This window comes from Sceloporus occidentalis, unplaced genomic scaffold, assembly GCF_023333645.1.
Source record: "Sceloporus occidentalis isolate IW3139 unplaced genomic scaffold, rSceOcc1.0.p SCAF_2, whole genome shotgun sequence".
NCBI classification, from domain to species: Eukaryota; Metazoa; Chordata; class Lepidosauria; order Squamata; family Phrynosomatidae; genus Sceloporus; species Sceloporus occidentalis.
The window spans coordinates 145,076,244-145,090,899 of NW_028316982.1; the positions used below are offsets into that span (position 1 = coordinate 145,076,244).

At 44.2% G+C, this 14,656-nt stretch overlaps 1 protein-coding gene across 1 annotated transcript; it reads right to left on the minus strand.

The window, feature by feature from the left end:
* Positions 1-4,030: 4,030 nt before the first annotated feature.
* Positions 4,031-11,703, minus strand: LOC149319103 (ATP-dependent chromatin remodeler CHD2-like). Its single transcript, XM_089507969.1, has 5 exons — positions 11,035-11,703; positions 6,043-6,189; positions 5,647-5,825; positions 4,689-4,788; positions 4,031-4,344 (listed from the first exon to the last, which is right to left on the minus strand). The coding sequence occupies exons 2-5, from the start codon at positions 6,100-6,102 to the stop codon at positions 4,132-4,134; spliced, it is 552 nt and encodes a 183-aa protein (XP_089364095.1). The 5' UTR covers positions 6,103-6,189; positions 11,035-11,703; the 3' UTR covers positions 4,031-4,131.
* Positions 11,704-14,656: the final 2,953 nt, after the last annotated feature.

Genomic DNA, 14,656 nt, shown 5'->3' on the forward strand with positions numbered 1-14,656 from the left:
TTTGTTAGTGCCATGTTCTTCCTGGCTGCTAGAGGCTGTCCTATTTGTCTGCAACTCTCTGTTGGCAACAAGAGTGTTGCTAGGCTTGGGTCTGCAAGCTCCCCAAACCTATTTCTCAGGGCCATTAATCTATTCTTACACATATAATGTCAATGTGTATTAGCATAAGCAGAATTTATGCAGAGGGTTGTCTTTTAGCCCTTGGTGCCCTGTCTTTTAAAAGCCTAACAACATCCCTGGCTGGCACTCTGCTGAATGTTAAAAGCCTGGGCAACAGTCTTTCCCAGTAAACTCTGACAAGCATGGAGGGCTTGGTGTTGTAGCTACGCAATGTGAGAAAATCAAATAAAATGCTTATTTCATGGGTCAGTATATTCTGGTCACATACATAGGACAAACTTTAGTGATAATAACCTGGGTAAACCACACTAACCTCACAGTAGGAAACAAAGCCCACCAAACAAAAGGGATGGTCCAAAAGGGCGCTCGGAGTGACCAGATGTCCTCCATTTCCAGGAGATGTCCTACATTTCAACCTCCTGTCTAGGGAATATTTCAAAATGCCCTCCATTTTGAGCATAACTAAGAAGCATAAATTTATATTAGTGGGGGTTTTTTTAGCTTTTATTTGGTAATGTCCTACACTTTTATTTAATTTCTTATATTTTGTGGTGCTTGTCCTCCTTTGCTGATAGGTTATCTTCATCATCTTTCCAGCGCTGGTCCAAAAGCCATGGGGAGTTTGCAAGAAATAAAGAGTTGTAGACAGTGGGTACCATATTGGGGGGGGGGGGGGGGTCTTGCAGGAGAAAAATAGCTCTCACATCCAATAACTTATGTAGTATTACATTAAGTACATTAAGCTGGCAGAGTCTACTGCTGCCCTGGGTTGTACTGCCTCAGGTTGGTATTCCCCATCATAATGTGCAGATGTGAAAGCTGGACAGTGAAAAAAGCAGATAGAAAGAAAGTCAATGAATTTGACATGTGGTGCTAAGAGTACAAAGAATACTAAGTCATGGACAGCCAAAAAGATAAACAAATGGGACCTAGCACAGATTAATCCTGAACTCTCCCTCAAAGCCAGGATGGCTAAATTGAGGCTGTCATCTTTGGCCGCATCACGAGAAGGCACAACTCACTAGAAAAGGCAGTGATGCTAGGAAAGATGGAAGGCATTAGAAGAAGGCTAGACTCAATTCGAGAGGCCACAGACTGGAGCCTGAAGGACCTGAGCAGAGCAGTAGAGGACAGGGGGTCTTGGAGATGTCTCATTCACAGGGTTGCATTGAGTCAAGGTCAGTTTGAGTACATTTAACATGAACAACGAACATGTTAAGGGCTGCTTTGAAGGCTTCTTTACTGGAGCAGATACCAGTTTCACTGTATCCCAGCACTGTCTTCAGGATGATCCATTAGGCTCCTTCAAAAAGTATCTTCCACTACACATTATTTTCTGGAGGGGCTTTTCTTACAAACTGTAGCCCTCCTATTTGCTTTGCCCAGTCTCCGGTAGTCTTTCTTGGCACCTGAATATATTTGCTCTGTCATTATGACCAGCTTTTAGTCTAAAGCTCTGCTACTTAAGTGCAACCCTTCTCTGGTTTGCTAATTTCTATCCACTAAAAGCCTCCAGGTGTAATAAAATTAGCTCATAGTCAACATCTAGAAGAGCAGCCAATAAAATGAAGAACAGGTACACAAAACCTGCGTATGCATGTATGTGCTACCCAAATAGTCCTACCCCACCCCCTTTGCCACAGAAAAGCTCCAGCACTGAAGCCTGAAAACAAGCCACAGCAGAGTACTTTTCCTTTTCACTCTTCCAGATATTCCCACTTCCAAAGAAAATTTGTAGCTCCAATTTGTGTAGCTCCAATTCCAGCAGTAGCCCCGAAGCTGTAGCTCAGCCCAAGCCGACCACACTTCATGGCAGTCTAGTTTTGAAAGTTCAAATGCACCCACTTAGAAACTGAGCACACTCTGGAAGCTAATTGCTCAGTATTGGAGCCTAATGCATGAATTGGTATTTTGTCTTCTGCCTTATATGTTTCATCTACATCATATCCCAAATGCCCCCCAAATTAGGTCCAGAGAGTCTTCACTATGCCCAGACATGATATGATAACCCGTATTTACTTAACTCACCTTTTGCTGTAGGTTTTCTGGTCTCTTCATAGCAACTACAGCATCTGCCTTGATTTGTGCAATCCTGAGCTGTCCACTATCACTACAGATGCATTGCTTTGAGGTCAGAACAAAGTGCCCAGTGTTGTTAGCACGGTTGGGTGCTTTGTTCTGGCCTCAGACCAACACACCCACAATGATGGGGGCAATGGATGGCTTGAGACCATGTGAATGCCACCATCATGTTGTGGCAAAGATACCTGAGCCACCTGGCACCACTATGGCTGCATTGCTCTGAAGCCAGAATAAGGCACCCAGTCATGCTAATAACGCTGGACACCTGCAGGAATGGCAGTGAATGGTTCAGGACTGTGTGAATGAAGGCAACATCAAGATCCCTTTGCACGCTGTATGGAAAACGGAACCCATGTTTGGTTGGTTGGTTTGCTTATTGATGCATTTTACAGCTCACCTCTAAGGCAAGGGGGGTGGTCTTGGTTTGGAGTATTTTGCAGTCTTTCTGCCGTTAAGAGCTTGACTCAGAGACCCAAAACAAATTCTGTCCAGCAAAGAGCTAAAACAGAACTCCTCATAACCCCAGTGTGCATCTCCCTATTACTGATCTCCAAATAAAGATGTCAATAAATAAACATCCTAAAATACAAGGAGCAACCCCAAAAAAGCACAAGGTAGTGAGCAGATGAGTGAAAATGTCCATCTTACATTTTATTACAGAAGAATACAAATTACAGCTGTTTTACAATCTAGGAAATTGAATAATTCCTAAATGTAATAAATGTAATAACCCTCTAAACAGCATACTCACTCTCTAAACAACAGATTTAGATCAGAAAACACTCGGTCATTGGCAAAGTGTTGTCCTAAATATAAAGGAATGCTAAGTCCTCTTTCTTTCTTTCTTTCTTTCTTTCTTTCTTTCTTTTGGTTTCTTTCTTGAGGCTTCAGAACTAGCTGATCTTTTCCCAAGACATCCAAGATTATTTTAAATTAATATTTTCTTATTTTTCCAATGTTCTTCAATAAAAACAGAAGAGTCAATATTGTATTCAAATCTATATACCTATATATAGCCATACACGTAAGATATGGATCAGCACATGGTTCCTAGTTGAATGGAGACTTTCTCTTCCTTTTCCTCTCAATGGAATTCTTCTTACACCAGGGCTGGTGATAGGGATGGTGCCTTTATGCACCCAAGACGTGGTTCCTGTTGCCACCATAGTTGGACTTACGGTCCCGCTGCCACCTGCCTCGCTCTGCAAATAAAGGAAGGGGTCAGGGAAAGGCCTCAGTCTCTTCTGTAAGACACCCAGGAATTGAGTATTTTTGCTGGTTTCTTTGTTCCTGAACAAGATGCCATGCAACCTTTGGGGTTCTGCCTGAGCCGTAAAGGGGATTTCTGCCAGAATACATCAGTAAGGACAATCTCCTGTAGGGATGCTTAGGTAACATGCAATTGCCATGCTGTTTGATGGCTTGATTGCGTGATGCATCAAACAGGCAATTGCATTTTTTATCATGTGGCTGAGATTGTTTTTAATCTTATGAAGCATCAGTTATAAAATTAGACATCAGTGGATGGCTACACATAAATTCAATTATTTCTTTCCGGTAATGACATCAAAGGGTGTATCCCCGCTGCAGAATTGAAGCAGTTTCACACCACTTTAACAGCCATGCCACAGCAGCAATAGCAAGTACATTTCCGTGCCGTTTCTCAATGCCCTTAAGCACTTTCTAAGCAGTTTACATAGTGTAAGCTGGGAACACATTTTAGTGACATACACCAGGAGGGCCAGTTGAAATATCTTCTTCTTCAAAAGCATTAAAGGAAGAGAAGCTCTCTCCAGTTTTAACTCCAGCAACCCTACAGAACCAGGACTTTGGGAAGGGACTTCTTTTCTGTGGCTCCCTCAATGTGAAATTCCCTCTCTTTGGAGATCTGACTTCATTACTGAGAAATAATGGAAGGTGCTGTGTGTGTCAGCTTCTGCCTGGACTCTTACCTGCACAACTAAAATATCTTTTGTTTGGGTGGTCGGATTTGCGGCGTTGGTATCCGTGCATCTGGGGAGGAGGAGGAGGCTGGTGGACCTTCTGAGGAGGACCATGAGTTATCTGAGGGACCACAGAATCCTGGCTGGTCCCAGAAGGCTCTGACTGAAAGGGCACAAGCTCCTCCTTCCGTTTCCCTTCCTATCAAGAGCAAAAGAGGGGAGAAAGGGAGAAGTTAGTTGCAAACTTGAGAGCAAACTGGCCAAAAAGGCTACTGGCTACTGACAGAGCTACCTGAGGGCAGCCTAAGAATGGAGGGTTGTGGTTTCCCTATATTCCCCCTCCCCATATCTGCAGGGCAGTAAATTCACTCTAGGTTCTGATCTCAATTCCTGAGCATCTATCAAAGGTACGACACCCAATGCAAGGAAAGCGCTGGGGATGGTCCTTTAAACTTCCGGAAACCCATATTGTTTCCATTCACTGAAAAACGTCCCCATGACCGTCAACATATGTCCCTCCCATGTTCTGATTTTCAATCTCACCTCCTCATCCTTGGTCCGCTTCATGCGTGCCTTTTTGTAAACCCTGAACAAGCTCATCGCATCAAATTCAGCCAATTTAGATACGAATACCCATAGGTTCCTGGGAAATCAAATGAATGATATTTTCACTTTGTGCTGACTGCTGAGCAGCTATTCGACAACAAATATTCCAGCTAAGTTTCTCTTGAGAAAAATCGCCCTCTCCTGACCCTAAAACAGCCAGGGCCACCTGAAAGTCTGCCAAAATCCCCCCCCCCCCCGCCGGCCGCCCTGTTGGTAGGTGGCATTCAAGGGCAATCTGGGAGGTGCAGCCCTGCAAGGGCCCCTGGGGCAACAATTCAGCCTTCTAACCCCTAAACGTCTATAAAGTTGGTGTAGACCTCTAATTCCCAAATGTTGGTCCTTTGGGTGTTTTGGACTTCAACTCCCAGAATCACCAGTCAGTTTGAGCAACAGTCAGGAGTTTGGGGAGTTAAAGTCCAAAACATTGAAGGGATGAAAATCTGGGAATCACTGGTCTAGAATGGCTGGCGGTATAGAGCTGCAATATCAGAGTGTGGCCAGCTGAAGTCGGGTCATCTTGTCAAATTTAGTCTTTGCCAGAATTTCACACAGCAGACCATGGACAAAAAACTCTCATGCCATCTCAGCCCTTAGAGCTTCCAGATATTCTGGACTTCAGCTCCCAGAAGCCTCAGCCATCTCGATCAACGGTCTAGATTTCTGGGAGCCAAAGTCCAAAATACCAGTTTAGGCGTCAGTCCCCTAGAAGAACAATCCTAAATAGAAAGCAATGGCTGCCAAAGGATTGATGATGGTAGAATGGGGTGTTCTGGAAGAGGGTCTCAGTTATGATAAGGGGAGCCACCGAGAGCCAAATCAGCTCCATTTCTATAGCCTTGTCGGGGTCATTGGGTTCCATGGCAAAAGGCCTGGCAGGTAAGTAAGTGAGGCTTACCTTCGCCAGAGTATAGTTTTCTGCTTCTTAGGATAAGCTTTCAAGCACTCTCTGATGTGGTCGCCTATCTCCAGTATGCAGCTGTGCATAAGATTCTCCAGTTCTTCCACCGAGCGCCCCTTGCCTGGGTTGCCCAGATCTTGTATGGCCTTCCCGACTGGCCGCATCTTCTCTTGGCACTGAAGAGGGGAACAAACAGAGAGGAGAAGCTATACTTTAGCCATGTGAAAGTGAAGGGTGGGAGGGAAGGCGGGAGAATTTTTTAAACTTGCCTATCGCATCGGACAGCTAAGGAGAGAGGAAAATCAGTTCATCTAAAATGTGATGCTGGAGAAGAGTTCAACGGATACTCTTTTCTGCATGCTTTCAGCATGCTAGGAGTGGCAGTAAACTTACAATGTCAAATGTTTCCTGATCCAGTAGCTCTTCCTCCTCTTCTTCCTCCTGTTTTGCCATAGCTATGGGCTCGCTCCCAGCTGTAATGTAGACAGGGCCCTGGGGTGGCTTCCCTTGATCTCCAACTTTGGCCTCACTCTCTTTGGCCTGTGAAAGAAGAAAATTGGTCAGATTAGTCCTAAAGCAAAACGAGAGATCTGACCCTTGGAAGAAAGGAGGGGAAGAGGGTGTGACATTGCCTTGTTGTGGTGCTGCTGCTGGTGGTGCTGGCGTGTCTCCAGGTCATTTTGGACTAATGGAGTCCTAAAGGCAAAGCTGTCTTAGGTTCTTCTGGGCTAATTTCTTCAGAGGGGCTTTGCCCTTGCAATCCTATGAGGCTGAGAGTGTCTGATCTGCCCTAGGTTACCCAGTGGTTTTTTGATGTTTGATCAGGGAACTGAACCCTGATCGCTAGGGTCCTAATTTAATATTTAAACAGGCATGCTATACTTGCTATAACTTCTCTGTCTTGTCCTTGGTTTTTTCCGTCTCCTTCTCATCCTTCTTTTCTGGACTGATTGCAAAAACTTCTTTCTCTTCTTTCTTCTCTTTCTTCTGCTCTGTTTTTGCAATCCTCTTCTCCTGTCCATCCTGCTAGAAAAAGGGAAGAAAAGATGGAGGAAAGGAGACAAAGGGAATCTTTGGGAGTCCCAGTTTAAAACTAAAATAGCCGGGTCGTGCTGGCTCTACTTTCTCTTTCCCCTCTTTTGTTTCTTTTTTTCTTGTCGTCCCTTTCTGTATCTTTCTTGCTCTCCTCCTTCTTGTCAAGAACAATACCCCTTGTGAAAGAGCTGGCTGGCCCATGGAGGAGACTGGCTGGGGGGACTATGCAAGACTCCATTTGGCTGGCTCAAATGGACCTGCTCGTGAAGTCGCTGCTTAAGGCGCTGTTTATGGTGGGAGGAAGTGAGAGAGGGCCTTTTCTACTAGGGCACCTTCGGGGGTCCAGTTGGCACCGATTTGATTGAACGCCAAATAAAACATGGCTTTTGGATTCCCGGTGCCTTTGGATTTAATCCACATTCCTGCATGTGTTTGGTTTCCAATTGTTTTCAAAGGCTGTCAGCTCTTCTGTTTCAATTTTTTGAATATAGGTTTACCCCACTTAATTCACCCTTCCTTAAATTTGCAAAGAGATCTTGTGGCACCTGTGAGATTTGCTGTTTCAAGCACTCCTTTTCCTGCTCTTTTTCCTTCACGAAATTCACGAGGTAGTCAAGCTGGGCTTGGAGATGCTTCTCCTGTGGCGTTTTGTCTGTCTGAACTGGCAGGATCTTTAGATGGGAAATGACACAAAAAGAAAAGAAAATCCCATATGTTTTTGTCCCCTGCCAGAGCAAGGCAAGCAAGAATTGGAAGGTGAGATTCTGAACCTGATGCGAACATTGTTTTCTGCAAGAAGTTTGTAAGTGACGCATCTGGTTCACATGGTCATTATGGTATGAATGGTTGTTCCTTTGTAATAGGAACACAACAACACATGATCCGTGACTCCACAGTTTTTCTGCCTGTCATTCTGTCTTAATAAGTCTAACAATGAGAAATAACAGTTACTCAAAGGTAATGATACAATATACAAACAAGTGAGTTTGGACAACAATCGCCAAATCAAAATAGCAAAACCCAGCAAGAAAAATCATTTCCACCTGTGTACCTTTCTACAAATAGATGCAGGAGTTTTAAAGGGAAATGTGTCCATTTTTGTTTAAGTATGCAATGCAGATATCCCAAATCCCCAACCAAAAAGCAAGATACTCAAATATTCCCCTGTATCTGTTAGCTAGTGTCTTTATTTTTGTTAGGAATTCACTTGCTCTATTATTTTTACCACTAGTAAGGTGGTATTGAAATAAAGCTGACTTGCCTCGTAAAATTCATTGCATGGCTCTCACTAAAGACAAAGGCCTGCGTCCCCCTGTCCAAAGCATTGAATTTACTGGGGAGAAGAGAGTTGGATAACATGTTTCTAGTGGATTTAATGCTCGCCTGACTCAGAAACCACCACTCACCCAGACAAACTTATAAATTAAATGGCATCCCCAATGAACTCAATGGGATATAGGACTGTAGGGTTAGGTTCTCAGCTTGGAGCCAATTGCCTGGACCACATATTGCTCCAGGCTGGATGACAAACTTTCTTAGGGGTGCGGGGAACCAGCCAAATGAAATGTTTAGATCTCCTTGAAGCAAAATTCCACCGCTAGGATCAATCGCTATCCTTGCAGCAGAATTGGGGAGACTCAAACGTGCTTGGGAGGTGCGAGATAGAGATATTCTGTGCACCAGCAGACCCCTCCCCCCCAAAAGCAGCACAACTCAGCCAGATGCAAACATGCTGCCCAAACCTAAAACCCAGCCAAAAATCCACGAGGCTTCTTCTTTACCTTGTCAGTTAGTTTCAGGTCGTGGTCAGATGTCGTGAACTCCAGCTTCCTGTTGTCATGCTTGTTGGTTCCCAACAACAAATGCGAGTCATCCTTCAAACCCCGGTCAAGATCAAAAAGGGCTGCTTTGACTCGGCAGGTCAGACAAAACCTGTCCATTTGAGCAAAGAGGAGAAAGATGAGGTAGTGCCCCCTTTCCATATTGTGGCTTTCCTCCAAAGGCCGAGAACCTATGGGAAAAAGTTTCCGAGACTCACGTGGCTTTCTCCTTTGGGTCTGCAGGAACGGCCTGGTTCAGGATTGCCATCTCTTCTTCGTTGGGTGTGACGTCTTTCTCCTTCACTTTGACGTCAGGCAATTTCGTGGAGGGAACTTTCTTCTTCCCCAGTCCTTTGTCTGGAGAACAAATTTTGAAAAAAATCAGGTCTAAGAACAGGTGGCCAGAGGAGTGTTTGCGATTTGCAACCCTCCGTGGTCTAAAGATAAGCATCCTCAGACGTTGCGCACTCCCGGTTTAGCAGAGATGGTGCAGATTGTGAAAACATATTTTGCATCATTCTGCCAGTTGAAGAATTCCAACTTAGGTGGTACAGAAACACAGTTCTGGAACCTCAAAGCTCAGCCAAGGATCCTACCTGGAAATTCAAAAAGGTCTTGGGGAGGTTGCTCCAAACCTCTGCCCCATAGACCTACAAAGCCTAATCCACCATCAGGCTGAGGGAGCCCAGGTCCTTTATTTTCCTTCTCTTGCGTCATCGTTCAACTGCTCTTCATTTTCCTTCTTGTCCGATCTGTAGATGTTCTCAAAACGCTCAACCAAATCTTTCAGTTCAGCCTCCGACTTTTCTTGCAGCTTCTCTGCATATTCGTTCAGGGCCGACGCACAGCTGTTATGAAGAAGCTCCCCCAAATATTGCAGATCAGCCACCGACTTGTCCACCAGCTCAGCATCTCGGGCAATGGACTTGAGACTGGAGATGGGAAAGGAAGCAACCAGGATGTTTAGTGTCTTGGGATGGGGCACTGAGGAGTCCTACCACCTGCAGACTGTCCATGCAGGCTTATCTGCCTCTAAAAGAAATCCAAAGTAAACTGCAACCATTGCAAGAAGAGAGTCAAACATCCCACCCTGGATGCTTGGAGGTTGCACCTCTGATTTCCAAACCTACCCCTCGTATCTAAAAGGTTGCTTCTGGTTTCTTCTAAAACTCTTGGGGAGAACTAAAGACAAAATGGGCAGCTGACATTCCATGCTTTCCTTTTACATTTCAAACCCAAAAGATAAAAAGAAAACTTTGTGATGTTTCTCACGGCAGTGGTTTTCTACTACCTGTTCTTACTTTCAGACATTACTAAAACCTTTGTTTATTATTCTTAGCTGACACGCTCTGACTTTTTCCTGATGTTATTGATAGTTTCATGTCATTTCATCTGGTATGTTTCAATCATAGTGGGCTTTCCTTCCTCCATTTGAAAATTGCCCAGAGTCCTCGTTTATTTTATTTTATGTTATTTGGCCGTGTGTGTGTGTGTGTGTGTGTGTGTGTGTGTGTGATGGGAAATAGAAGTAAAGGTTACAATCCCAACCGTAGGTTAAATAACAGCAGCTGTTCGTAGTGAAACCAGATTCCCAGGATCTCCCCCCAAAAAGTCGAAAGCCACTTACTGCTCCAAGGGAAGTCCAAATTTCGTGTAGGACTCAATAAACCTGTGGGATTAAAACAAAAAGATGGCAAGAGCTATCAGAGATTTGCACCAAATCCATGCCTATTTGATTAAATATCTAATACTATTACAGTGATACAGGAGAACTGGGATAGCAACTTCCCATGGAATCGTGGGGCTGGCAGTTTAAGAAAGACCATTAAGAACCTTCAGCCATAAAACGTTAAAGCTCCCCTAAACTGCACATCCCAGGATTCCATAGGATGTTGTCATCTCAGACCCTGCACTTTCCCAACTTCTATCTATAATTTCTCCTAAGCTGTAGTAGTTGTTGCTGTTGTTGTGTGCTCGGTCTCCAGAGTCATAGTCCAGTATTCAAAGATTACTTCTCATTGGCTGTAGGGCTACTCAGGATAGATGGACCCATCAGTTGACTCACGATCCATCTACCTCTCTTCTAAGTCAGGTGGAGCAAACTATGGCCCTGAAGAGGTTTTGGAATACCACTCCCAGCTGATATTCCAATGGCTGTGTTCCATCTGCCAGGAATACACTATAGGGGAGTCCCTTAGAATTAGATCAGATGGAACACAGCCATTGGAATATAAGCTGGGAGTGGTATTCCAAAACCTCTTCAGGGCCATAGTTTGCTCCACCCGACTTAGAAGAGAGGTAGATGGATCGTGAGTCAACTGATGGGTCCATCTATCCTGAGTAGCCCTACAGCCAATGAGAAGTAATCTTTGAATTATGGAAAGGTGCTTTGAGACCTTTTGTTAGCATAATTACATTTTTCATCAACTGGATGTGTTAAGAATTCATTGGATCCGGACAGAGATGCTGGAATAGGGGAGAAAGAAAGAAACTGGCGCCTCCGTCATGGGCCCTTGGATGAAATACCAACCTTCTGACTTCAGTGTTTGTGAATCCTTCCACTGGGTATGTAAGGTTCTTCTGGGACTTCCACTGGAACTTTGGCCTCTTCATATACTTCTTGTAGTCCATCTTGCTCTTCATGTCGAGGTCTAAATCTCTCTCATGGGCTTCACCCTGTAGAAAATAAGAAGGGTCAGCAAGATGGCTTGCAGAAGATGCTACTCGACTGCTTAGCCTCCCAGGTATCATTTTCTCCATGGCAGAAGAAAAATGCCTTCATTCATGGAATTGTGGTATTCTTACAGTGTTATGGGGATGTGCGTTCAAGTATTTTCTTACTCATGGTGGCCCAAAGGGGAACCTATCTTAGGGTTTTCTTGGCAAGATTTATTCATGTCATTGGCTTTCTCGTTGCCTTCCTCTGAAGCTGAGAGAGCGTGACTTCCCCAAGGTTGCCCACGGCTAAGAGCAGATTCAAAAAGGCCCTCTCTTGGTCTTCAACAGATTACATAAAGTGCTTCCCGCTAGTTTGCAAGACTACCTCTGACCCACGGAAACGAGGAACTTAAATTTTATATTAAGGTATTTAAAGATTTCAATAGCTGGGGACCTCAAAACTTGAAGGCGTGCTTCCCATGTACCCATCTGCCTAAGGACTAAAGTCTTTTGGGGGGGACCTCTTCCATGTCCCACCAGTGGGAGCTGTATATGGTGGGAGGATGTGAGAGAGGGCCTGTTCTGCTGGGGAATCTTGAGGGGTCCAATTGGCACAAACACCAATTTTATTGGATGCCATATAAAACATGGCTTTTTGCAAGAGCCTCCCCAGTGCCATTGGATTTAATTGACATTTCTGCATGTCTTTCGCTACAAATTATTTTAAAAGGTTGTCGACACTTATGTTTTAATTTGCCAGGTTTTTTAGCCCACTTAAATCACTCTTGTCTTAAACTGCATAGACATCTTGTGGCACCTGTGAGGCTAACTGAGCCAAAGAAGTTGAAGCATAAACTTTTGTAGACCAGACTGCCAAAATAAAGCTGCTTCAGGTCTCATTGGAGGTATGCTGTTTAAATGATGCATGCATCCTAAGAATCCAGAAGCTGCACCAAAGCTGCACTCCAGTGCTTAGGAATGGAGTGTGGCTTTGGCGCGACCTCCGGACTCTTAGGACCCATGCATCATTTAAATAGCATACCTCCAATGAGACCCGAAGCAGCTTTATTTTGGCAGTCTGTAACAGGCCTTGGTCTCCATCCTCAGATGCATGGAGTCAAGGGGTGCCCAGGAAGGACCTTAGATCCTTCCGGAGCACCCTCCCACTCCTTGCATCATCTGCCGAAGGAGGTCAGGTCTACAAAAGCCGATGCTACAACTTCTTTCAAAGGCAAAAGACCTGGTCCAGCCCTTCTGGGCTTCTTCACTGGGTTTTTGCCTCAACTGGCCTGACTTTTATCGTTCACACAATATTTTCTCCTTTTACTGGACGAAAAACTCGGGCTTGGAGCTGCTTCCTCTCAGGCCTTTTGTCTCTCTCAACTGGCATGACCTTTGGATGGGAAAATACAAAACAAAAAGAAAATAAAAGATTATTTCATTTTTGCAAAAACCAATCCCCTGCCAGAGCAGGACAAGCCAGGGTTGGAAGGCAAGATTCTGACCCTGATGTGAACATTGTTTTCTGGGGGCAGGTTGTAGGTGACACATCTGCTTCACATGGTCATGGTGGTATTCCTGGGTGTTCTTTTGCAATAGGAACACGACAACGCATGCTCTTTGATTGCAGATTTTCTCCTTCTTATTCTCTATCAATAAACATAACACTGAGAAATAACAGTCACATGAAGGTAATGATGCAAGAAACAAAGAAATGAGTGTCTGAGGCATTATTGTCTCACCCAGCAAGACAAATCATTTGGACCCGTGTACCTTTCGACAAATAGATGCAGGAGTTTTAAAGGGAAATGTGTCTATTTTTCTTTAAATACGCAATGCAGTTATCCCAAATCTCCAACAAAACATTGATATCATCAGATATTCCCTTGGATCTGTAACCTAGTTGTGTGTTTATTTTGGTAATGAATTCACTTAATATACTTTTTTACCCCAGTGGCAAGGTGGTATTTAAATAAATCTGACTGGCCTATAAACTTCATTGAACGGCTCTCACTGAAGACAAAGGTCTGTGTCCCATTGTGTCTAAGCCACTTCGTGGCTTCCATCCTAGCGGGAGAGTGGATCCATGTTGGTTTGAATCCTGACTGGCCAAGACATTGAATTTATTGGGGAGAGGAGAGTTCATTAAAAAGTTTGGGTGGGTTTAATGTTGCCCTGCCCTGCCCTTTGTTACTTTAAGGATAAATTCTCAGTAGGGAGGAATAACTAGCTGTCTTTGCAAGAGAGCCAGATGGGAACCTGCTACCCAACTCTCAAACACCATGGAAAGTGCATGAGGCTTCTTCTGTACCTTGTCAGTTAGTTCCAGTTCGTCATCTGATTCTATCAGATCCACCTTCCTGTAGCCATGCCAGCAAGATCCCTGGGGCAAACGTGAGCCATCCTGCGATTCGCATTCAACAGCCAAATGGGCTGCTTTGACTCCGGAGGTCAGAGAAGACCTGTCCATTTGAACAAAGAGTAGAAGGATGAGAGGGTGCCCCTTTTCCATATTGTGGCTTTTCTCCTAAGGACAAGAACCTATTGCATAAAGTGTCCTAGACTCACTTGGCTCCCTCCTCTGGGTCAGCAGGAATGGGCCGATTCAGGATGGCCACCTCTTCTTCCTTTCTCATGTCGCCTTTGCCGTTCATCTTAATGCCAGACAATTATTCTTTCCAAGTCCTTTGTCTGGAGAATAATTTTTAAAAAAAGTCTAAGAACAGACTAACTTATAAATACAATTTTACTTCAGCAAATTAAGTGAAACTCAGAAGAAGCATCATAGGATATATCAGGTAGAAATCTCTTCATGCATCTCAACCTTTAACAGGTTCGCTAGTGGTCACGTCGATGGCAGTTCTTCATTTGTCTGGGTTCAAAGGAAGTTTGTCCTAGGCCACCTCCGCCGTATAAGTGTGGATGAAAAAACCCACCAGCTTATATGCCTAGGAAAACAAATTGAAGGCACCTTCCTGGTAGGATTTTTCTTGAACTGCCTCCCAAATAATACGTCTTTTGTGAAAGATTACAAGCATTGTGTTTTTAAGGAGCAAAACTGTGAATTAGCATGGCCGTGAAAGAGGTTCATAAATTTCTGCTTGGGATGGAGAAAGTGGAAGGAGACGCAGTTTTCTCCTTCGTTCTTCTCGCTTGATCTTGGGGTCATTTAGTGGAGCTGGGAAATTCAGGACAGACCAAAGCAAAATAAAAATCACATTTCACACAGTTCATATCAATTTTGACAGATTGTGACTCCCATATTATTGGGGCATTGAATTTCCTCCAGGTTTTCGTCCATAGGACTGGAGCCCAGTTTTAAGATAGAGTCAGCACCACAGAGAGTTCAGATTATAACAGACAGAACAGATTCACCAACCCCCTCACTTGGAAATCATCATTTACTACTGTCTACATGAGATCAATCCAAGCCATTGTCCCCCAATGTCCTCTTTCCCTCCCAGTTATCATTTCTAGATTATCCCTTGCAGATC